The sequence below is a fragment of the Phocoena phocoena genome, chromosome 5 (assembly GCF_963924675.1).
Source record: "Phocoena phocoena chromosome 5, mPhoPho1.1, whole genome shotgun sequence".
Lineage (NCBI taxonomy): Eukaryota > Metazoa > Chordata > Mammalia > Artiodactyla > Phocoenidae > Phocoena > Phocoena phocoena.
In genome coordinates, this window is record NC_089223.1 from 72,202,498 (window position 1) to 72,228,159 (window position 25,662).

Sequence of the window (25,662 nt, forward strand, 5' to 3'; positions counted from 1 at the left end):
CAGGAAAAAATATTAATTAGTTAGAGTTTGATTTTCGGGGCTCTCATGCTCTTCACCTTCTCCTGTTTTGCTATTTTTTTCAAAAAACTTTTCAGTAGCCATGATCTGCTTGTAAACTACTTTCAGGGGAGAGAAAAAAGCTCTAATGTGTAGTATTTGTGGATCTCCGTGCTAGGAACACTCCCACCATGGCCAATTTCGAACTGCCAAGATTTGACAACTGACTTGCAGATTTTATGAATACTAACAATCCTCTCCCCATCACACCACTGCCACTTCCCACAGCAAAAGGTCCCTGGCCACTCAGAGCTCTCGCAACAAATCTCCTTTCTATCAAAACGGGACTGCTTTTCAATGCAATGCTTTAGTGAGAGATCCCAGTATCCTGAATTTTGATCCCTTCCCCACTCAGCACCATTCCTCCCTTATCTCCAGATAACATCACTGTATGTTTCCAGGGTGTAGTGGATGCTGTGGTGTGTGTCCCCACCCCTCCCTTCCCTTCACCAGGTTGGTACATTATCTCCGTTGTCATGGGTGGTGGCTGCTAACCATTCTCAGCTGCCTCTTCACCCAGACTTCATCCAGAAGTGAATTACTCCCTTCATCCAGGAGACTGGAGGGAGGAAGGGCAATTATGGACATTACCCAGAACCACATAGTGGTCCACCAGTATTAATAACTCATCTTAGTAAGACCTGATGAGCAAGGAATACTAAATGCCTGGAGGTAAGACATATCTGCTCCAGAGTGTGGGAGAAAAACCCCACAAAGACCCAAGAATTTGCAACTCCTGGTGAATTATTTATGAGTCTGGTGGTCTGGGGCATGCTGGAACTTCCCCTCAAAGGGAAATGACAAATTATTCTATTTTGCACCTTCTATCTCTAAGTAAAAAGCACAGTGCTGGATGGACCCGTTCAGGTGTTAGAGGACACACATCCATGTATCAACTGGCACAGAAGGTTGCCAGTCTTAGAGTAGGGCTCACAAAAAGAAGGGCTTTGCAACAGCTGCAGGCCGAGGTACAAGCAGCCCTGAAGTGTGATTCATGCAACCCAGCAGATCCCATGTTACTAGAGTTACCTGTAGTGGAGAAGCGCACTATGTCAAATCTCTGGCCAGCCTCAGTAGGAAAGACATAGCAGCAACCCCTAGGGTTCGGGCTCAAGACCATGCTGTATGCAGGAGAAACTACAATATTTGAAAAGCAGCTTCTGGCATGGCCAGAGCCCCGGTAGAGACTGAGTATTCACCCTTGCAGGCCATCAGAACTATTCTGGATGTATAGTTTGTAAATATATACTGTCACATCCACAAAGTCATAAGGTCAAGTATATCTAGCAATAATTCATCTTAAAATGAAAGAGATTTACCTAAGATCAGGCTCACGTGGCTTCAGAGGGCTCAAGTAAGCTACTTGAATAAGAAGGAGCACTGGCCCTCCCATGTCCCACACCGTCCAGAACCTGCCACCTGACACAGCTGTAGAGCAGCAGCTTGAAGGCAGAGATGATGAATCAGTTTGCTGACGGCACCTTGTGGGAAAGGGTGTCATTCTTCGGGATGCCAATTATACCTTTACCCAATAGTCATCATACGGTGCTATACTGCCAATATCTAGAATTCATGGGTCCAGGAACCAATGGGGAGATGCAAGAATGATCCCATTCACCATCACTCCCAGTGACCCACCTGGGGGATTGGGTTTTCCATTCCTGCAATTTGAGACATCATTAATCTAATTCTTGTGTTCCCAGAAGGGAATACTTCCACTAAGCAACACAGGAAGAGGCCCACTAAAAATTAAAGCTATAGTTGACATATGGTCCCCTTGGGTTCGTCATGACAGTGATCCAAGTAGCATAAAAAGGAGCTACCACACTGGCAGGGGTAACTAACACGGATTGTCTCAAGGAGGTAAACTTCCACTATATATTAGGGGCAGATAAAAATATGTCTGGTATTAAGAGGCCGCTCTTGGTACTTACTTGATTTTAAATGTAAATGGGCAAGTATAGCAATCACTGCCTGATAAGTGCATAGTGACCAGAGGCTCAGAATCCACAGGGACTGAGAATATGGGTCACCCAACCATGCAAGACACCTCGACAAGCAGAAGAGTTAGCTAGGAGGAGGAGGTCTACAATGGAAAGTAAGAGACAGATAAAACAAAAATCACTTTGAGACCAACTGCAGTGTGCGGGCTATAATTTATCCCACTAACTCTCCCACTAACTGGGGCATGGCTGTGCCTGGATGAAATAAACTCTATGGGAGAAGCAAGTAAACCTGAACAGTGCAAGAGGTAGACTGTTGTGTATGCTCCACACTCCCTCCACAATGTTGGTTCACCCACTCCCCAGCCATTGTGAATATTGGCTACTAAAAACTCACAGCTTCCCCCTTCTCTGGATAAATGTCTCAGCAGAATGGATGATACCTTGTTACACACAGACATAAACACACACACATAGACTGCCAATGGCCAAAGACAGACTAACACAGGCATGACAAATGCCAGCCCCTTCCTGCAAGATGGGAACAAATCCATGGTACAATTTGTACTCCGAGTATCCAGGCTGAAGCTGGTCTCTAGCCAAGGTCACTTCTTTGCTTAGCTTTCTTGCCATCCTAATATGTTTCCTCCATCCCTTTTCTGCTGAGAGTACTCCCTCAATAAATCATTTGTCACAAGAATCCAATCTCAGGTTCTCCTTCTAGGGAACTTGACTTAAGACAAAAGAGCTCTTTATCCATTCATTTGTTAATGGACATTTGTTTCCACGTCTTGGCTGATGTGAATAGTGGTACTATGAACATAGGGGTGTATGTTTCTTTTTTTAAAAAAATTTTATTGGAGTATAGTTGCTTTACAATGTTGTGTTAGTTTCTGCTGTACAGCAAAACGAATCAGCTATATGTACACATATATCCCCTCTTTTTTGGATTTCCTTCCCATTTAGGTCACCACAGAGCACTGAGTAGAGTTCCCTGTGCTATACAGTAGGTTCTCATTAGTTATCCATTTTATACACAGTATCAATAGTGTATACATATCAATCCCAATCTCCCAATTCATCCCACCCCTCCCTTTCCCCCTTGGTATCCATATGTTTGTTCTCTACGTCTGTATCTCTGTTAGAGAATGTGGTACATATATACAATGGAATACTACTCAACCATAAAAAAGAATGAAATAATGTCATTTGCAGCAACATGGATAGACCTAGAGATTATCACATTAAATGAAGTAAGTCAGAAAGAGAAGGACAAATATCAATACCATATGATATCACTTTTATGTGGAATCTAAAATATGACACAGATGAACCTATCTATGAAACAGAAATAGACTCATGGACATAGAGAACAGACTTGTGGTTGCCAAGGGGGAGAGGGTTGTGGGAGGGATGAAGTGGGAGCCTGGGGTGAGCAGATGTAAGCTATTCTATATAGAATGGATGAACCACAGGGTCCTACTGTATAGCACAGAGAACTACACTCAGTATCCTATGATAAACCATAATGGAAAAGAATATGAAAAACAAGAATCTATACATATGTATAACTGAATCACTTTACTGTATGGCAGAAATTAACACAACATTGTAAATTAACTATACTTCAATAAAAAAAAAACAATACCCCTTATAATGACTCCAAAGGACATGAAATACTTATAAATCTAACAAAACATATACAGGACTTATATTTTGAAAACTACAGTTTGCTGATGAGAGAAATTTTAAGAGATCTAAATAAATGGAAAGACAGAATGTTTAAAAAAAAAGGACAAAGGAGCTCTCTGGAGAAAGAAAAATAATGGAAAAAAATTTCAGATGGCAGATCAAAATGAAGGTCAAAATATTGGGGGACAAATGTTTTTTCATTGTTCTTTCATCGAACTGGGATGTTGTCAGTTTATATCATATAAAATAAATTAATATCCGCCTTGCAAATTTGCTGTGAGGATCGAAGAAACAGTATTTATAAGCAAGGTACCTAAGTTAATTTCTGTCAGTGTAGGCATTCAAAAAGCGTTGCTCTTATTCCTAATACTATTCCTTTAAATAATTTTTTAAACCTTGTTTATGACTAGCAGAATCAGGAAAGCTGGAAGAGCATTGCTAAGAGGCTTGCTGAGAGAGGCTCTGCCCTGCTCTGCATGCAGAGAGCTGCTTTATCATCGTTCTCCTCAAATGGAAAATGAGTTCCACCTCACTACCTGCGGAGCCCAGAGGGGACAGCTTCCGAGGCAGGTGTGGAGGAAGAAGCTGTGGGAAGGAGCCCTGTGACTCCGTAGTCACTGTGTTTTGTATTTTATTTTGTTTTTGATTTAATGTAGGCAAGCAGGAGGGAAAAAAATAAAGCAATATGCACTGTTTGGGGGAAGTTCTTTTCTGTTTTAGATGGCTCAGCCTAGGTCAAGTGTGGCACGCACCTTTTTAAAATTACACAATTAGACCCTACTCTAGATATAATAGATAACTAATATAATTACACGTTTACTGCTATTAGTTAATAATAAATTGTTTACCATCCCTCATGTCATTTGAGGTTTCTGAAGTTCTAGTGTTAGAATAATGAAAGCCATCCGGTAAAAAGCTCTAGGCCTGAGAAAACAAGGATGGCATCCAGAAATCCAAAGGAATGAATACTGAAAAAAAAAAAAAATTAGAAAGAAGTAAACCTGGAAAGACAGGAAAAAACAAGACAGGCCAAAAATGTACACAGATTATACTATAACATCACTATTGAAATGCTTTTGTATGGTTCAATGTGAGTCAAATTGCATAAAATAAAAATTAAGTCACATCAAAGCTCTTGGATGATGGTGTGGCAGGCACAGTGGCTTGCTTACCCAGCAGCTGTTTCCAACCCCAGGCTCCAAGCTCTCTTCTGCCACAGAGGCAATGCCATGACCTCACATTCCCAGCCTTCTATTAAGCAAACAGTGGCCATAAGACCCTATTCTGGCCATTAAATGTCAGAGAATGCTTCTGAGAAGTTTCTGGAATTCTCTTTTCTTTTCTGATGGGAGAGGCAAACCTACAAAGGACGTTCTCTTTTGCCACCCCTCCCTTTCCCTTTTTGGCTCTGGCCTGGCAGCCATCTTGGATCCATGAGGGAACTTCACAAATAAGCCAAGGATGATAGAGCAGCAGAACAGGAACTGGGTTGTTTATCACCTTACCAACCAACCAACAACCTCAGCAACAAACAGCCTTTTCTAAACTTCTTCTGAACTGATAATAATAAACGTCTGTATTTTAAGCCATGTCTAGTAGTCTACTCTGTGGTTTATAGCTGAGTGCATCCCATAAAAATACAAATAATTCCCTGGATTAGTGTTGAAAGGCATGACAAGTCAATCCAGGCTACTACTAAGGAAGAGATGGAGTCCACCTCTACCCGGAAGGTGCAGGCCAAGCTTTCAGGATGACAGGTGTTGTAGAGGAATGCTCAGACACAAGGCACGTGGGCAGCTGGCTGAGCTCACAGGTATGCAGCCAGGCTGGTAACCATGTGGCCTAGCAGCCACGGGAGGTTAAAACTAGAGAGTCAAAGACAAAAGGCCCAGGTAGGCGCCAGAGCCAGGACAGGAGCTGCAACAGAGGCACTGGCCTCAGGAAAACAGGTTTATGTAGCAGAGGCTAAGCCAAGTTTAGAGGCAGCAGTTGAGATTCTCTGAAGGGAAGTGAGTGCAGCCAATAAAGCCTGCAGTACCACGACGTCTTTTCAGGAGTGGCCCAGGAAGTCCTATGCGTCTTTTAAAAGATATTATGTGAGGGGAACAGGATCACTATGAGACTTACAGAATTGGGTCAGATGCCCTGCCTCTATCCCTTTGTAAGCTCCTGAGTACTCACCATATTTTACAGTAACTGAGTTTGTCTTCCTCATGAGAAGGAATTTAGTTCCTCTGAGGATAGAAATCATGCTTTATTCATATCTGTGCCCTCATTGCCAAGCAGAGTACTTAACAACGATTGACGCACAGTTTGTTGGATGGATAATAAAAATAATAACAGCTTTATTGAACTCTTACAATGTGCCAGGCATTGTATAAGATGCTTTATACACAATAGTTCATTTATTTCACAAGAACTAGTCACTATCATTACCCCCACTTAACTGATGAGGGAACTAGGGTTTACAAAAGTTAAGTAAATTTCCCTAGAATACCCACCTAGGATATTCAGACTTTGCATCAGGAACCAGGCCATCTCCCTCCAGAGAATAGTGCTCTTACCCATTAATGGAGGGATCAAACCCGCACGCCCTGCATTAGAAGGCACAGTCTTAATCACTGGACCACCAGGGAACTCTCAGATTTCCTAATACTTTTTTACAGGTAAAAGCACCAGGCGCTCAGAGAGGCAAACTCCAGCCTGCAGGCTCCTACTGCTGCATCTGAACTGTGCTTGAAGCTTCAGGACTCTAGAAGCCCAGTACTGCTGAGTATTAATTCAATTGATTCAACATGCAAGGTTGTGCCATGACTACAAGCTGTCTCCTTCCCAGAGATCATAGTTACTGCCCTCAGATTGTAGGAATTAGGATGCAGGACCTCTTCAGGACACACGACTCCCCTACTGATAAAAAGTTTCTGGCACTATACGAGTTACGTACAAGGATCATTTTTACAGAACGTAATAAGAGGAAGCCCATGGAGTCCTCTAAGGCTGACATCGTCTATGTCACAAACACTTATACATCATTTGTCTCTCTCTTCTTTTCATATTAGATTGACTACTAGTTTAATGTTATTGGTTCCTAATACTTACTAAAATACACTTGCCACTTCATTAAGGATTCTTAATGTTCTTTAAATTTATTTCTTCACCCACTTGATATTTCTCCATGCTGATAATGTGCCATGCTCAAAACTGTGTTCTGCTGACTCAGCAAGGTACTGAAGTATGGGGGGGTGATATAACACCAGAGTCCAAAAGGGTTTCAACAGCCTGGACTAACACAATAAAATTATATTCTGTTGAATGTAGAGTCTTGTACCTATATACAGAAAGGACACTAACAAAACAGTATCACATTAAATGAAAAATACATGTTTTATGGGACCGAAAGCTTAAACTTCATGAATCTTTTCATTGAGAAGAGATGATTAAGTGAGTCAAAAAGATAAGGTCTTCTTGGCAGAAATATTATAGAGAAAATTCAGGCATCTGATTAAAGGCTGGACACTAGTTGCTCAGTGGATAAGAGCTCAATCTCTGGAGTCAAACGTTCTGGTAGTTATATCACTTACCATCCTGTGACTTTGACGAAGGTACTCAATATCCGTGAGCTTGGACCAGTTTGCTTCTGCAGCTTAACAGACCACCCCAAACTGAGTGGAATACAACCACAAGCACTTATTGCTTGCTCATGAGTCTGAGTGGGGACTAACAATCTAGGATCTAGGCTAAGCTCTACAGGGCTTGGCTTCAAGCTGTTGTTGGGTCCAGGTCTGCTCTTTGTGTCTCTCACTCTTCTAGGACCAGCCAGACTTCTGTAGCATGTCCTTCTTTTGGTGATGCTTCCATCACCAATGTAAGAGGCAAACCCCAAAATGCAAACATATTTCAAGCCTCTGCATGTGCTACATCTGTTACCATCCCATTGTCCAATGGGAGTCATGTGGCCAGACTAAAGTCGCTCCTGTTCTCAGGTAGCCATGGCAGAAGTGTGTCAGTATACTACAGGGAAAGGGAAAAAACAGCCAATAATTTAATCTTTGATTAATTTAATCAAAGCCCTAGTTTTCTCATAGACAAAATAAACTTACCACACTTACGAAGGGTGCTAGGCAGACTAATAGCCACCCCAAAATGGACATGCCCTAATCCCCACAATCTGTGAATACATTACCTTAAATGGCAAAAGAGATTTTGCAGAGTGACTATGTTAAGGATCTTAAGATAAAAAGATTAGCCTGGATTACTCAGGAGAGCACAATGTAATCATAAATATCTTTATAAGAGAAAAAGGGAAGTGGAAGAGCTAGAAAAGAGATGTAACAGTGGAAGCAGACATCACACGAGCCAAGGAATGTGAGCCTCCAGAAGCTGGAAAAGGTAAGGAATGGATTCTCCCCTAAAGCCTCCAGAAGGAACATAGCCCAGCTGAAACCTTGATTTTAGCTCCCTAAGACTCATTTCAGACTTCTGACCTCTAGAACTGCAAAGCAATAAACTTGTGTTGTTTTAAGCCACTAAGTTTGTAGCAATTTGTTTCAACAGCAACAGGAAACTAATACACTAGGTAATTATCATTGTTCAGTCCTTCCTAAATATCGATACTGCAGGCTTTATTTTTCACATAACCAGCATGACTAATCTGGATGCCAAAAGCCCTGCTTTTCATTTCAGAGGAAAAGTATGAGTCCTGTATTATTGAAAAGGGGAGTATTTACTTGGGACCATTTGGTGCAGGAGACTGCACCCAGAATCTTGGGACATGAGAGGACATCACTTTTGCCAAATGCTCCATAAGCAATGTGCTGATAGCTGTCAAAGGAAGGTGCTCAGGAGACAGCCATAAGGGGACATGTGAACCTGGCTCTACACCAAAGGCACCATGCAGGTGAGGAGAGCTGCTCTGCCAGCATGGGCTGCTTCTAGGGCCCCCCATAAGCAGGCTTGCCTGCAGCTTCTCCATGCTGACCCAGTTCGAATCCATGAAGCCCCATCCCCCAACCTCTAGACCCACTGACTTCCTCTAAGGTCATAGCCCATCCACCTCTTCTCCCCTTCCTAAGATGACCCTCATTTAGTCTCCACTGGTTTGGGACTGTGACTTCTCCCTATTCTGTTTCCACGGACCTGTTAGAGCATAATTCCCCAGCGCCTACTCTTCTAACACAGACTGTCTCTTGCAAATCAATACCTTGGCTTTCGTTCCTCTATCCACCTGTGGAGTAGTCAAGCTTTCAGAGTTTTCATATAATAAAGATATTTAATTTCCATATCATTAGTTACATAAAAGATACATAAAGGAGCAACTTAATTCTTTCGTGGCCTAATTTTATTGTTTAAGAATCAATAAAATAAGGAATACTTCTCTAATTTGGTCTATTAACTATAGGGGAGAGTTACATGGACAAAAATTACATCTACTTCTTCCCTCCTAATGAAAGGTTCTAAGACATAAATAATTTGTCAGGGGGAACCTTCAAGATGGCAGAGGAGTAAGACGTGGAGATCACCTTCCTCCCCACAAATACATCAAAAGTACATCTACATGTGGAAAAACTCCTATAGAACACCTACTAAAGGCTGGCAGAAGACCTCAGACCTCCCAAAAGGCAAGAAACTCCCCACGTACCTGGGTAGGGCACACACAAAAAAAGAAAAAACAAAGACAAAAGAATAGGGACAGGACCTGCACCTCTGGGAGGGAGCTGTGAAGGAGGAGAAGTTTCCACACACTAGGAAGCCCCTTCGCGGGCGGAGACTGCAGGTGGCAGAGGGGGGAAGCTTCGGAACCACGGAGGAGAGCGCAGCAACAGGGGTGTAGAGGGCAAAGCAGAGAGACTCCCGCACAGAGGATCGGTGCCGACCAGCACTCACCAGCCCGAGAGACTTGTCTGCTCACCCGCTGGGGCGGGTGGGGGCTGGTAGCTGAGGCTCGGGCTTCCATCGGATCCCAGGGAGAGGACTGGGGTTGGCTACGTGAACACAGCCTGAAGGAAGCTGGTGCACCACAGCTAGCTGGGAGGGAGTACAGAAACAACTCTGGACCTGCCTAAGAGGAAAGAGACCATTGTTTTGGGGTACGCAAGGAGAGGGGATTCAGAGCACTGCCTAACCGAGTTCGAGATGCGCGTGAGCTGTGGCAATCAGAGCAGACGCCAGAGACAGGCAGGAGATGCTAAGGTTGCTGCTGCAGCCACCAGAAGCCTGTGTGCAAGCACAGGTCACTACCCACACCTCCCCTCCCGGGAGACTGTGCAGCCCGCCACTGCCAGGGCCCTGTGATCCAGGGCCAACTTCCTGGGAGGACAAATGGCGCATCTCAGGCTGTAGCAACGTCACGACGGCCTCTGCCGCAGCAGGCTCGCCCTCGCATTCCATATGCGTCCCTCTCCCCAGCATGAGTGAGGCAGAGCCCCCTAATCAGCTGCCACTTTAACTCCATCCTGTTTGAGGAGAGAACAGATGCCCTCAGGCGACCTACATGCAGAGGCGAGTCCAAATCCAAAGCTGAACCCCAGGAGCTGTGAGAAGAGAAAGGGAAATCTCTCCAAGCAGCCTCAGAAGCAGCAGATTAAATCTCCACAATCAATTTAATGTACCCTGCATCTCTGGAATACCTGAATAGACAACGAAAAATCCCAAAATTGAGGTGTGGACTTCAGAAGCAACTGTAGATTTAGGGTTTGCTTTCTGCATCTAATTTGTTTCTGGTTTTATGTTTAGCTTAGTTTAGTATTTAGAGCTTATTATCACTGGTAGATGTGTTTATTGATCTGTCTGCTCTCTTCCTTTTAAAATTATATATATATATATATATAATTTTCTTTCCATTTTCTCTTTTTGTGAGTGTATATGTGTATGCTTCTTTATGTGATTTTGTCTTTGACATTATCATTTGTCCTAGGGTTCTGTCTGTCCATTCTTTCTCTGTTTGTTTGTTTGGGGGTTTTTCCTTGGGTTTTTTGTATAGCTTTTAATCATTGGTGGATTTGTTTTTTGGTTTGGTTGCTCTCTTCGTGCTTTTTCTTATTACTTTTTTATTTTTAATAATTTTTTTTCATTTTAATAACTTTATTGTACTTTTTTCTTTCTTTCTTTCTCTTCCTTTTCTTCTGAGCCATGTGGCTGACAGGGTCTTGGTGCTCTGGCTGGGTGTCAGGCCTGAGTCTCTGAGGTGGGAGAGCTGAGTTCAGGACATTGGTCTGCCAGAGACCTCCCAGCCCCATGTAATATCAAATGGCAAATGGTCTCCCAGAGATCTCCATCTCAATGCTAAGACCCAGCTCCACTCAATGACCAGCAAGCTACATAGGACACCCTATGCCAAACAGCTAGCAACACAGGAACACAACCCCACCCATTAGCAGAGAGGCTGTTTAAAATCATAATAAGTTCACAGACACCCCAAAACACACCACCGGACATAGTCCTGCTCACCAGAAAGACAAGATCCAGCCTCATCCACCAGAACACAGGCACCAGTCCCCTGCACCAGGAAGCCTACACAACCCACTGAACCAACCTTAGCCACTGGGGACAGACACCAAAAACACTGGGAACTACAAACCTGCATCCTGTGAAAAGGAGACCCCCAACACAGTAAGTTAAGCAAAATGAGAAGACAGAGAAATACACAGTAGATGAAGGAAGAAGGTAAAAACCCACTAGACCAAACAAATGAAGAGGTAATACGCAGTCTACCTGAAAAATAATTCAGAGTACTGTTAGTAAACATGATCCAAAATCTTGGAAATAGAATGGAGAAAATACAAGAAACGTTTAACAAGGACCTAGAGGAACTAAAGAGCAAACAAACAATGATGAACAACACAATAAATGAAATTTAAAACTCTCTAGAAGGAATAAATAGCAGAATAACTGAGGCAGAAGAACGGATAAGTGACCTGGAAGATAAAATAGTGGAAATAACTACTGCAGAGCAGAATAAAGAAAAAAAAATGAAAAGAACTGAGGACAGTCTCAGAGACCTCTGGGACACATTAAGCACACCAACATTCGAGTTCTAAGGGTCTCAGAAAAGAAGAGAAAAAAAGGGACTGAAAAAATATTTGAAGAGATTATAATTGAAAACTTCCCTAATATGGGAAAGGAAATAGTCAACTACAGGAAGCACAGAGAGTCCCATCCAAGGAGAAACACGCCAAAACACATATTAATCAAACTATCAAAAATTAAATACAAAGAAAAAAAATTAAAAGCAGCAACGGAAAAGCAACAAATAACATACAAGGGAATCCCCATAAGGTTAACAGCTGATCTTTCAGCAGCAAGCCAGAAGGGAGTGGCAGGACATATTTAACATGATGAAAGGCAAAAACCTACAACCAAGATTACTCTACCCAGCAAGAATCTCATTCAGATTCAACAGAGAAATTAAAATTTTTACAGACAAGCAACACCTAAGAGAATCCAGCACCACCAAACCAGCATTACAACAAATGCTTAAGGAACTTCTCCAGGCAGGAAACACAAGAGAAGGAAAAGACCTACAATAACAAACCCAAAACAACAAAGAAAATGGTAATAGGAACATACATATCGATAACTACCTTAAATGTAAATGGATTAAATGCTCCAAAAAAAAGACAGACTGGCTGAATGGACACAAAAACAAGACCCGTATATATGCTGTCTACAAGAGACACAATTCAGACCTAGGGACACATACAGAGTGAAAGTGAGGGGATGGAAAAAGATATTCCATGCAAATGGAAATCAAAAGAAAGCTGGAGTAGCAATTCTCATATCAGACAAAATAGACTTTAAAATAAAGACTATTACAGGAGACAAAGAAGGACAGTATATAATGATTAAGGGATTAATCCAACAAGAAGATATAACAATTGTAAATATTTATGCACCTAACATAGGAGCACCTCAATACACAGGCAAATGCTAACAGCCATAAAAGAGGAAATTGACAGTAACACAATCATAGTAGAGGACTTTAACACCCCACTCTCACCAATGGACAGACATCCCAAATGAAAATAAATAAGGAAACACAAGCTTTAAATGATGCATTAAACGAGATGGACTTAATTGATATTATTGGACACTCCACCCGAAAACAACAGAATGCGCATTCTTCTCAAGTGCTCATGGAACATTCTCCAGGATAGATCATATCTTGGGTCACAAATCAAGCCTTGGTAAATTTAAGAAAACTGAAACCATATCAAGTATCTTTTCTGGCCACAACGCTATGAGACTAGATATCAATTACAGGAAAAAAAATCTGTAAAAAATACAAACACATTGAAGCTAAACATTGTGTTATTAAATAACCAAGATATCACTGAAGAAATCAAAGAGGAAATCAAAAAATACCTAGAAACAAATGGCAATGAAAACACAATGACTCAAAAGCTATGGGATGCAGCAAAAGCAATTCTAAGAGGTAAGTTCATAGCAATACAATCTTACCTCAAGAAACAAGAAACATCTCAAATAAACAACCTAACCTTACACTTAAAGCAATCAGAGAAAGAAGAATAAGAAAACCTCAAAGTTAGGAAAAGGAAAGAAATCATAAAGATCAGATCAGAAATAAATGAAAAACAAAGGAAGGAAACGATAGCAAAGATCAATAAAATTAAAACCTGGTTCTTTGAGAAGATAAACAAAATTGATAAACCACTGGCCACATTCATCAAGAAAAAAAGTAAGAAGATTCAAATCAATAGAATTAGAAATGAAAAAGGAGAAGAAACAACTGACACTGCAGAACTACAAAGGATCATGAGAGATTACTACAAGCAACTATATGTCAAAAAAACGGACAACCTGGAAGAAATGGACAGATTCGTAGAAAAGCACATCCTTCCATGACTGAACCACGAAGGAATAGAAAATATAAACAGACCAGTCACAAGCACTGAAATTGAAACTGTGATTAAAAATCTTCCAACAAACAAAAGCCCAGGACCAGATGGCTTCACAGGCAAATTCTATCAAACATTTAGAGAAGAGTTAACACCTATCCTTCTCAAACTCTTCCAAAATATAGCAGAGGGAGGAACACTCCCAAACTCATCCTACGAGGCCACCATCACCCTGATACCAAAACCAGACACGTCACAAAGAAAGAACCCTACAGCCCAACATCACTGATGAACATAGATGCAAAAATCCTCAACAAAATACTAGCAAATAGAATCCAACAGCACATTAACGGGATCATACACCATGATCAAGTGGGGTTTATCCCAGGAATGCAAGGATTCTTCAATACATGCAAATCAATCAATGTGATACACCATATTAACAAACTGAAGGAGAAAAACTATATGATCACCTAAATAGATGCAGAAAAAGCTTTCAACAAAATTCAACACCATTTATGATAAAAGCCCTCCAGAAAGTAGGCATAGAGGGAACTTACCTCAACATAATAAAGGCCATATATGGCAAACCCACAGCCAACATCATTCTCAATGGTGAAAAACTGAAACCATTTCCACTAAGATCAGGAACAAGACAAGGTTGCCCAATCTCACCACTGTTATTCATCATAGTTTTGGAAGTGTTAGCCACAGCAATCAGAGATGAAAAATAAATAAAAGGAATACAAATTGGAAAAGAAGAAGTAAAGCTGTCGTTGCTTGCAGATGACATTACACTATACATAGAGAATCCTAAAGACACTATCAGAAAACTATTAGAGCTAATCAATGAATTTGGCAAAGTAGCAGGATACAAAATCAATGCACAGAAAACTCTTGCATTCCTATACACTAATGATGTAAAATCTGATAGAGAAGTTAAGGAAACACTCCCATTTACTACTGCAAGAAAAAGAATAAAATACCTAGGAATAAACCTACCTAAGGAGACAAAAGACCTGTATGCAGAATACGATAACACACTATTGAAAGAAATTAAAGATGACACAAACAGCAGGACAGATATACCATGTTCTTCGATTGGAAGAATCAATATTGTGAAAATGACTATACTACCCAAAGCAATCTACAGATTCAATGCAATCTCTATCAAACTACCAATGGCATTTTTCACAGAACTAGAACAAAAAATTTCACAATTTGTATGGAAACACAAAAGACCCTGAATAGCCAAAGCAATCTTCAGAAAGAAAAACGGAGCTGGAGGAATCAGGCTCCCAGTCTTCAGACTGTACTACAAAGCTACAGTAATCAAGACAGTATGTTACTGGCACAAAAACAGAAATACAGACCAATGGAACAGGATAGAAAGTGCAGAGATAAACCCACACACATATGGTCACCTTATCTTTGATAAAGGAGGCAAAAGTATACAACGGAGAAAAGATAGCATCTTCAGTAAGTGGTGCTGGGAAAACTGGACAGCTACATGGAAAAGAATGAAATTAGAACACTCTCTAACACCACACACAAAAATAAACTCAAAATGGATTAAAGACCTAAATGTAAGGCCAGAAACTATAAAACTCTTAGAGGAAAACAGGCAGAACACTTTATGACATAAATCACAGCAAGATCCCTTTTGACCCACCTCCTAGAGAAATGGAAATAAAAACAAAAATAAACAAATGGGACCCAATGAAACTTAAAAGCTTTTGCACAGCAAAGGAAAACATAAACAAGATGAAAAGACAAGCCTCAGAATGGGAGAATATATTTGCAAACGAAACAACTGATAAAGGATTAATCTCTAAAATATACAAGCAGCTCATGCAGCTCAATAACAAAAAAACAAACAACCCAATCCAAAAATGGGCAGAAGACCTAAATAGACATTTCTCCAAAGAAAATATACAGGTTGCCAACAAACACACAAAAGGATGCTCAACATCATTAATCATTAGAGAAATGTAAATCAAAACTACAATGATGTGCCACCTCACACTGGTCAGAATGGCCATCATCAAAAAGTCTACAAACAATAAATGCTGGAGAGGGTGTGGAGGAAAGGAACCCTCTTGCACTGTTGGTGGGAATGTAAATTGATACAGCCACTAAGAAGAACAATATGAAGGTTCCTTAAAAAACTAAAAATAGAACTACCATACGACCCAGCAATCCCACTACTGGGCATATACCCTGAGAAAACCATAATTCAAAAAGAGTCATCTACCACAATGTTCGCTGAAACACTATTTATAATAGTCAGGACATGGAAGCAACCTAAGTGTCCATCAACAGATGAATGGATAAAGAAGAAGTGGCACATATATACAATGGAATATTACTCAGCCATAAAAAGAAGCGAAATTGAATTATTTGTAATGAGGTGGATGGACCTAGAGACTGTCATACAGTGTGAAGTAAGTCAGAAAGAGAAAAACAAAGACCATATACTAACCCATAGATGTGGAATCTAAAAAAAAAAAGGTTCTGAAGAACCTAGGGTCAGGACAGGAATAATGATGCAGACGTAGAGAATGGACTTGAGGACATGGGGAGGGGGAAGTGTAAGCTGGGATGAAGTGAGAGAGTGGCATGGACATATATACACTACCAAATGTAAAACAGATAGCTAGTGGGAAGCAACTGCATAGCACGGGGAGATCAGCTCTGTGCTTTGTGACCACGTAGAGGGGTGAGATAGAGAGGGTGGGAGGGAGACGCAAGAGGGAGGAGATATGGGGATATATATGTATACATATACCTGATTCACTTTGTTATACAGCAGCAACTAACACAACATTTTAAAGCAATTATACTCCCATAAAGATGTTAAAAAAAAATTTGTCAGCAGTTAGGTGAGATAATGAATTATTAAAAAAATAAAATTAAGCAAAGAGATCCAAATTCTTAGTTGAATAGATTTGTACACATAAATAAAATTTCCTTACCAAAAATTTTTGGATGGTATTTTATTCTGTGTATCATTTTGAAAATTCCTTCCAGGCAATAATGATTGAGGGATTGGTATATTTTTTATAGTGTGTCAATTTATAGACTAGTAAATGTTTATATTGCTTTATACAATATTCAGAATACTGGATTTAGGAGAATGATCAGAAATCTACAAGCATGAATAGGCCAGCCAGAGGATATTTGTCTGGTCCTACTCTTATACTGTTTTCACGAAGTTTGGAAACTTTGGGTGCTAATTCCCTAATTATGTGGTAATCATGGTCTGCCGGTAGAGTTCATTAAGTTGTTTCAAGTCATCTTGTGGAATCTGTGGGTTTGCTCAGCATGTTGTTCTAAAGTCAGAATTAAGATAGATTCATGGGATTTATCTTCAAGCAATTAAAACAAAGCTTCCACAAATTTAAATGTCATGATGATACAAGAATTCTGATAAGTTGACAAAAATGAGATATATTCCAATTTAGATATTTCTTGCACTAAGGAGAGAAAATTTTAATAAGATTCACAAGACTTGGATAAGTGAGTGCTAATGGTCAGAGTCACCATTCCTGACTTTAGGGGACTTGTAGGTAATCTTGGGAACAGATTACCTTTCAGTTCTTGGGCCCAGATCAGAACAACATTAGAAAGAAAGCAAGAGAGGCTGAAGAAAGGAATCTAATATAATGATGGTCTAACAAGAGAAAGACTAAAACTGAGAAAAATATAAGCATTGGAGAAGCGAAAAATGGGTGGCAGAGGCTATGATAGGCCAACAAGAAAACAGAGGAGGGGAATTCTCTAGAGATGGGAAACAAAGTCAAGTGTGGTATCTGAATTCTTCCAGGAATCACTTTACACAACCACTCATTATACACTACTGAATATTCCATGAAGGCTGGAATTGGGTTTTATTCCTCACCTTATCTAGCATAGTGCCTGCTCCATAATAGATATGCAGTAAATGGTTATTAAATAAATGATTGAATGAATATTAAAGATAACTCACATCAGAAATAATTGATTGGAACAAGCTACCAATACTTCACCATGCAAACTCTATTCCTATTCAATACAGGAAATCTCCAAAGATAAAGAGATGGAAAAGAAGGAAATAACCACTAAGAGAATGTCACTGAATTCATTAACTCAAAGTAAGAATATTTATTGAGGTCCTAATTAGTATCAATGTCAAATGCTGTGATAAAGAGTAGCAAAGTGATGGTATGTGGAAGGTGGTCACAGTAACTCTGTAGTTTACAACAATTCTTTAATTGTACACAAATAATACAGCAGTAGTACCAACTTATTTTTTGGTGCTTTTTTCTGCTTCTTGGATAACGTCACCTAATTTCTTAATGTAGCTTTCTGCATTGTTTGAAATTGTATCAAAAAATCCTAGAATTTCTTGCCTACTAAGCTAAGAAGGCACTATTCCATTAGTAAATGCTTGCTTTGATAGACTATTGCATAAGAATTTCCCTGGATAAATGTGATTTTAAATCCTACAACTTAATGTTTCATATATAGAAAAGAGCTCAAATTGTAATTAATTGATTAATAATGATACTACCTTATAGAATTGCTATGAGGAATAAATGTCAATGCACATAAATAATGAGAACAGTGCCTGGCATTCAGGAAGTACTTAAGCAGTGTTTACTATCATTCTTGCTGTTGTTTTTCCAGAGTGGTACACATAAACCACTGGGACTAAAGAGTCAAGAGTATCGCTTCCTTTTTTCTGGAATATTATCTTATTACCAAAGCTAGATTCAGTGAACCAGAGATGGATAAGAAGTATGACCTGAAACTTCTGTTAATACAGATTAATGGCTGCATGCTAAGGTCAGTGAGCAAAGCTGAGCAGCTGTCTTCCTTGAGTGAACCTAGCCATCCCCCTGCAGTCTCAACTCCTCCAATCTCATGACAATTCAATCAAATGATGTTATAGAAATGATGTTTTGATAAATTTTAAAAGTATAATTTAAAACTGGATAGAAGCCATTTAACTGCAGAAAAACCTCCCCTAGGTGAAGACTGAACATTCAATAAATGATAGATTTTGAAATCTGCTAACCAAATGTTGAAGTTTCAAAAGACCAGATAATACCATAACATGATATATTTAGTCTTGTAAATCTTCATGTTTGTTATTATTATAACATTTCAAAAGGGAAAGTTGGGAATTTTATAGAGCATAGAGCATTATACTTTTAAAAACGAACAAAGCCAAAACAGCAAAAGGCAGAATTCTAGCTTTGGGCCAAACAATTAATTTCCCTGATATTCAGTTATTTTAAAACAGACATCATCATCATAATAATATCCTGTTTATCTCACAAAATTTGGGGTACAATTAAGTAAAATAATGTCTGTAAAACCATTTGCATAATGTAAATTGTTCTGCAAGTGCATTATTATTTTTATTTTATTTGTCTTGAAATGTTAGAATGTTCATAAATATGAGCACATGGCCAGAGGTGTGCATGTACATACACAGATGGAGGTTAATGTCTAATTCGAGTTCTTAGAAAGGAGCCAGCAAATTATGGTATGTGCTGTAATTACCTTCCTTCTTTGCATCTATTTTTCTCTAATACAGTAATGTTAAATTTGTAGAAAGAGAGGGAAAACTAAAATTATGGAAATTATAGTACGTGATTCTAACAGAGTATGCTTACAAAGTTTGAGGATAAGGTCAAGAAAAGATTACCATCTGAAATGTAATCTCGTAAAAATAAATTAGAAAAAATTAATGACCTTAATTGTCTGTATCATTGACCCACCCTAAGAGACTTTGGAAATAATGTTGCTGCTAAGAGCAAGGTGTATCTCAGATTCAATCATGTGAACGGGGTGGAGAGCTATGAGCTATGCAGTCGTTTTGCAACTTGTCTTGCATGAGATAAAAAGGAATAATTTTTTAAAATAAAAAAATCTCTAAAATTTTCAAATAATGGGTAAAATTATTATCAGATAGAAACATCATTATAGCACAATTTCTTAAAGAGAACTAAAAAAGAACACCTATATCAGAGAATAATGGTAAGATTTCTGGGCCTGTTTCTAAACAAACTAGTGATGGATAAATTAGGGTACCAATAGGAAACATGCCTATCAGTATACCTGTATTTATCTTTGGCTCAGGAAATACCCTCCTGGTGATCCACCCTGATCAGAAAAAAAAAATCATAGATCAATACATATCTTCTTCATTTTCCTCATTAAACATTGAACACTAAGGAATATTTTTTATTAAAATTTCCTTTTACATCTAGGTCAATAATTCTCTTTACTGTATGTAAGAACAACCTAAACAGTTTCTAATACATGCCCATTTCCAGGCCATGACTAGAGTCTAGGTTTTCAGATTTCCAGATTGGCCTCTCTTAAGCATTACATTCTTGTTATCTCTGAGAAAAATGAAAAAGTCAGGCATCTGAAAAGCCATAACTTAGACCAGCTCCACGCTCTTGAGTGATTCACCAATGAACCACAGTCTATAAGGGCCACCTGATCATCCAGGTGACCTTTTCTCTCCTGGCCCATCAGTACCCTTCAAAACCTTGATTAATACTATACATTCTCAATTACCCAGAATTCTATAGGGTAAATTAATTGACAAACGAAATGAAAATTTGTTCTAATGTCCCTTTTACAGACAACTTTCTAAATAAGTGCTGCTAAGAAGTGTAAACGTTTGGAGCAAATAATTTCAATGACTATTCTCTGCACAGTTGAAATTTTTGCAAAGCACATGCCAATGTTTTATGAGACAGCAATAACATAATGGAAAACTAATAGAGAGGAAGCAAAGTGATTTACAGGGCCTTTGAAAGATATTATTTGTATTTAGGGCTCCCTCTCAAGTTTCAGATTGAGTGCTTTAAGATTGTATAACCTAAAAAGGGAAGAAAAACTTGACTGTTTCTTCAATCACAGTTCCCTTCTTCAATAAGATGGGCTGTGCATTGGAACCTTAATCAAATATCCAAGAAATGACTCCTGACTCCTCACTTTTCCTCACTGAGGGAAATTGCTACATTACAGTTACATCTAGTTAAGTTTGCTGCTTACTTTCCAAGGAATTCGGAAAATATACAGAGATCCAGGGAAGAGTCACATCTGGCCCCTATATCACACTTAGGGGAGTAATTGAATGGTAACTTCTGCTTTTACCCCCCTGGGGATTCTCTGCTACTGTACTGTGAGATGCCTGTTGGTGTGACCTACTCAGTCATCCTAAGACATATGCCTAAGATATTTGTCATCCGTTATGACATACACATCTCTTAGCAAGCAGCAAGTATCCAAGTCAGCTCTCAACATAACGCTGTGTAGATTGCACTGCACAACTCCAAGCGGTGCTGCTCACACAGTGATGTGAATGGAGCCCCTTAGAATAGTGTAGCTGGCAGCCTGATTCAAGGTAGGAGCTCCTTTAACATTTTATCCTGGAGAGATGGGAGAATATTCCCATGACAATGATGGCAATGATAATGATGATGAACACTAACGATGATGGCCCAAATCTGTGAACACCTACAATGTGCTGATTACTGTATAATTATTTAAAAAAAAGAATGACCAAAAGAAACTGATTAAATCTCAGACTTTGAGGGACCTCTGCTAGGAACCATTATTGTTTTCTTAAAGCATGGGGTAAATGGAATGAGGTTAAATTACTAGAAAATGACAGATTTTTTTCTCCAAAAAAGGGTGGGATGGAATTATGCATAAAAATATAAGTAAATATTGTAACCTAATCTAGTACTAAATTTGGACTTTGGAAGTTCTTCTATTTCCTCCTTGTGAATTTATAGCAGTATCAGGATAAAGCCATAGGGAGGAAAAGTTCTTCTCTCATAGGTTTTGAAGATTTAAGATTTAAGATCTTTACTCATAAATGATAGGTTTCTTGAGAGATTTGAACAACAAGTTCAAATCTAAGTACTAAAATTGGTACAGCAGTTTTGTAAATAATCCTCCAAATCATACAGCAATTGAAATCATGACAAGCTAAATTAATCACAAGAATGCAAACATTTTTAAACAATTGTTACAGAGTCTTGGTCTACACTTTAGCAATAACAATGTCTGCATTGGGTGAAACACAGAGGCCACTAAGATGAACTCAACCTAATGACTAGAAATCCACACAGGATTGCTTCCAACCTAGTAAAACATAGTCATCAGTTTCTGATTTTTGGTTCTCAACCCTCTCCCCTAATCTGTGAAATCCTTCACGGGTAAATCCTATAAATGAAAAAAACCTTTGCTTTTAACTGTTTTTATCCTTTGATTTCTTTTCTAAATCCTCATGATGTGACTTTTCCAAATACTTCCTTTAAATGAAAAATAAGTGTCTTTGGTTAAAATCCCCACTACTCCTGTGTTGTTATATAATGTCAAGGCATTGAATAATTCATCACAAGAGATCATTTTATTTAAATATTGAGAATAATATAAAATGGTATTACAATGAAAAATACTGGCTTGCTATCTTAATGGTAGTGATTATGAATTCCATTCCTGAAATAATGATGCCTGTTTTTAACAGAAAATCATTTCACCAATGCTTCCAGGCAATTTCAAAAACTTAACATAAGATCACTGTCAAAGGCCCAGGACCTGAATAATACATTCCTACATTATTGCGCAGAATCTATCATATCTTAAGGGCTAATTTTTTACTATAAAATCTGGATCTCAATCTGTACATTTATAGAATAACTTTTTCAAGTGCTGCTCTAGAGTTCTTAAGCAAATTAATGGAGAAATGCACCTCAAATGAAATCTGCAACCTCCCCAGGAATGGGAGGAAGCCTTTATAGTTACATAACATTCCAGCTGAATCCAACTCCACTGAATGCAGTATTCAGCCTTTTCTGGTTTAAATATCTATACAAGTGATGATAAATGCTAAATTGGTATCTTAAGGATGATTAACCAGAAATTAACTCCTAAGCTTTGCTCAAATGCTTTGAAGACTACAGTTTGTCTTCTTCCCTTCCTTGGCTAAGAAACAGATATATTGTTTTAGTCATTACGCCCTAGAAGACGACTACTTAAATGTTAGGAATTTGGCTTTGAGAGGTCAATCTAGTTTGCTAAGCATATGACCTTATTTTTAATCAATGGCTGTTGAGACAATATCCTAGATGTAGAAGTGACTCATGAAGTACGTAGGAATCATGAATAAGAGAGGTTTGCTTTAAACTGGAGAACAGAGAGGTGTTGAGATGGTGAATTAGAAACAAAGATCAGGAAGGACAAAGTACAGTGACTTACCTCTAATACTTTGGTCAAATTGTTAAATAGAGCTTGTCCAGCACTGACTTTATATTTAACACCTCTGACTGTGCCATTTTTGCTTAAAATGTTGACTCTTCTTGTACCAAACCCCTTCTCGCTGGCAGCCCTTGCTAACACCAGCAAGTTATCCTGGTCATTCTCCTGCTCGTCCCCTTCCGATCCTATGTGGCCATTCTGCTGTCCATCAGACTCACTGAGTCCATCTATGCCACAGATACTGGCACATTCAGAATCCAGAGAGCCTGCCGGTCGCCCATCTTCATATACCTCCTTCAGAACTCGCCCACTATGAGATGACGCGATCCGAAATCGGACTTTCCGTGACCTGTCATTTTCTGGCTTCATCTCCCTTTTTAGCATGGTCCCATCCACATAACAAGCTGTTCACATAATTCTGGTTCCCTGGTTACTGCATTAGTCCACTTTCCATAGAGCAATACCAGAGCTTAATTCTAGTGACAGCAGCACTCATATGAAACTAACATCAAAACGAAAGAAGATTCCCAAGAACTTACAGTACATCTCTGCTATTAATAATGAATGTGTGTGTGTGTGCTATGGTTACCTTTAAACTAAAACCTGCAAAGTGATCCCAGCCTTTAAATATTAAATAGCCATGGTGGAGGCTTTAGCAAGACAAGTGCAAGAAAGTAGCATGCAATGAAACAGAAAATAAGTATGGGGCAAGGAAATGAAAGACTTGGACTTTGAAGCCAGTGGTGAGTGTTGAAAAGGATCTTAGCAGCAGAAATACCTCTAACAGCTCAGAGTGGAGACCAGGGATAAAATATGGAATCAAATGTGTAGGATGGGAGGTGTCATAGTCTTCTCACAGTGCTTATTCCTTCTGTCTTTCATGCTCTTTAAAAAGGGCAGTGAACATATTACATGTCTGCATAGAGCTATCAATATTAGCTCTTATTAAATCATCAGTTAGACTTCATCCATATTGTATACGATGAATTTTCAATCTACACCTTCATCTTCATGCACAAGTAGTTTTACTGAAGTTTTACTGAAGAATAGCTTTTTAACAGGTTATAACAAGGAATATCTTTTCTTTTGTTGCTTTCCCACTTTTGCTAGTAGAAAACACTCCTCTCTTTGACAAAGGGAAAGGTTTTGGAAAGGAAACATGGAACAGCGAGGGAAGAATGGAAAATCCTCCAAGCCAGCCAGATCAGCCAAAGTAATCCAGGTGATCACATTGATAAATATCATATCCAAATCACCCATGCATAGAGAAGGGTCCTCCTTACGCTGTGCTCAGTGGATTTTCTGTCACTTTGGCAAGCACCTGAAGAAGCTCCTAAGATACAAGGACATATTGGAACTTATACCATAGTAAATGCCCCAACCTGTCTGAAACTCCAGAGGGAGGATACTCAGCTGGCTCTCATACTGAGTTTCAAGCTTTTTTTATCTTTATAAGTCTTTACCTGATTATAAACTCAATTTATACTTACTTCAGAACATACTTAACAGCTTAAAGTTGAAAATAAAAGTCACAACTAACGTCACTAGAGATGTTAGTAACTTTGTGAAATGTCTTCCAGTGTGTATGAAGGTGAGATAACTACATTGCTCAGCCTCTTGCATTTAAGGGAGAGGAAGCAAATGCTTAGTTTTTGCCGAGGGGATGTGAGCAAAAGTGACGTGTCATTTGTGGGCCAAGGCAGTTGACAGACAGTGTCCTGTCCATGCTATTTCTCTTCCCACCTGCTACCTGGACAGCGCCAGCAATCTTGTCATATGCTGAGCCTGTCAGAATCACAGAGAAACTCACAGCCACGACCACTGCATTGGGCTACAAGTAAAAGGAAGTATATGCTAGTGTAAGAAGATATGTGCCCTGATGTATAATATACCCTAGATATTTATAATTCACACACCTGTCTTAAGCTAAAATAAAAAATTAAGCTTCTCTTTTCAGTGGATAAATCTTTGTAATTCATTTTTCATTCAGGCAATGTGTATCCCACAATCATCTATTGAGTGCCACCCAAGAGTAAGACATAGCTGGCGACTATAGCAAATATAAAGATATATAAAATTATGTCCCATACCTTCCATTGGTAACATAATGCTTAGACAAAATAGCTACAGTTCAACACAGTGTATTTTAAGCACATACAGAATCCCTCTTTCTTGAAATAACAAAATTTCTAGTCATCGCCAATAAAACATTACCAACGCTATTCTCAACACTCTCCACTCTCATTTTGTTTACAATTTGTTCCCAGCTGCTCAATGTGAGTGTAGCACATTCTAACTACTCCACTGGCCACCTTTTCCCAGTATCAGTTTATTATTCCCTACATTATAATTGCTTTGCCAGTCTAGCATCGCCCCCTTGAGCAAGAATTTCCTTCTTTTTCTTCAGAGGTATTCTTACCATCATTTATTCATTTAACAATATTTATTGGGCACCTACTAAATGTCAAAAAGTTGCTGGATCTATGCAGGTGAATGTAATAGGCATGATCCCTGCCTTGAGAGTTAGATAACATTCAATAAACAAATAAAGATAATAATGAAAACTGTAACAAGCATGACCAAGTGAAAAAAAGTGGATATAATCAGAAATGATATAAGGGAGTCTACTTTAGAAAAGTCACAGTAAGCCTCTCTGAAGAGAAGACATTAAACTAGGGTCTAGCAAAATTAGAAGAGATTGATTGAGGTGGGAAGGAGTAGCTGGAGATAGTTCCTAAACTTCAGTGGCAAGTGAAAAGGCCCTGAGGCAGAAAACAATAGGTTCGTTGAAAGAACTAAAAAAAGACAGAGTGGCCAAAGACAAGTATAACTCCCATTCTACA

The 25,662-nt window shown here is 39.1% G+C and overlaps 1 protein-coding gene across 1 annotated transcript in view; it reads right to left on the reverse strand.

Annotated features, from left to right (window-relative positions):
• GRXCR1 (glutaredoxin and cysteine rich domain containing 1) overlaps positions 1-23,212 on the reverse strand; it is a 116,297-nt gene extending 93,085 nt beyond the window's left edge. The window contains exon 1 of the mRNA XM_065878261.1: positions 22,820-23,212. Within this exon, the coding sequence (XP_065734333.1) occupies positions 22,820-23,203 (384 nt within the window). The 5' untranslated portion in view covers positions 23,204-23,212. The remainder of the gene's footprint in view (positions 1-22,819) is intronic.
• Between the last annotated feature and the right edge of the window lie 2,450 nt (positions 23,213-25,662).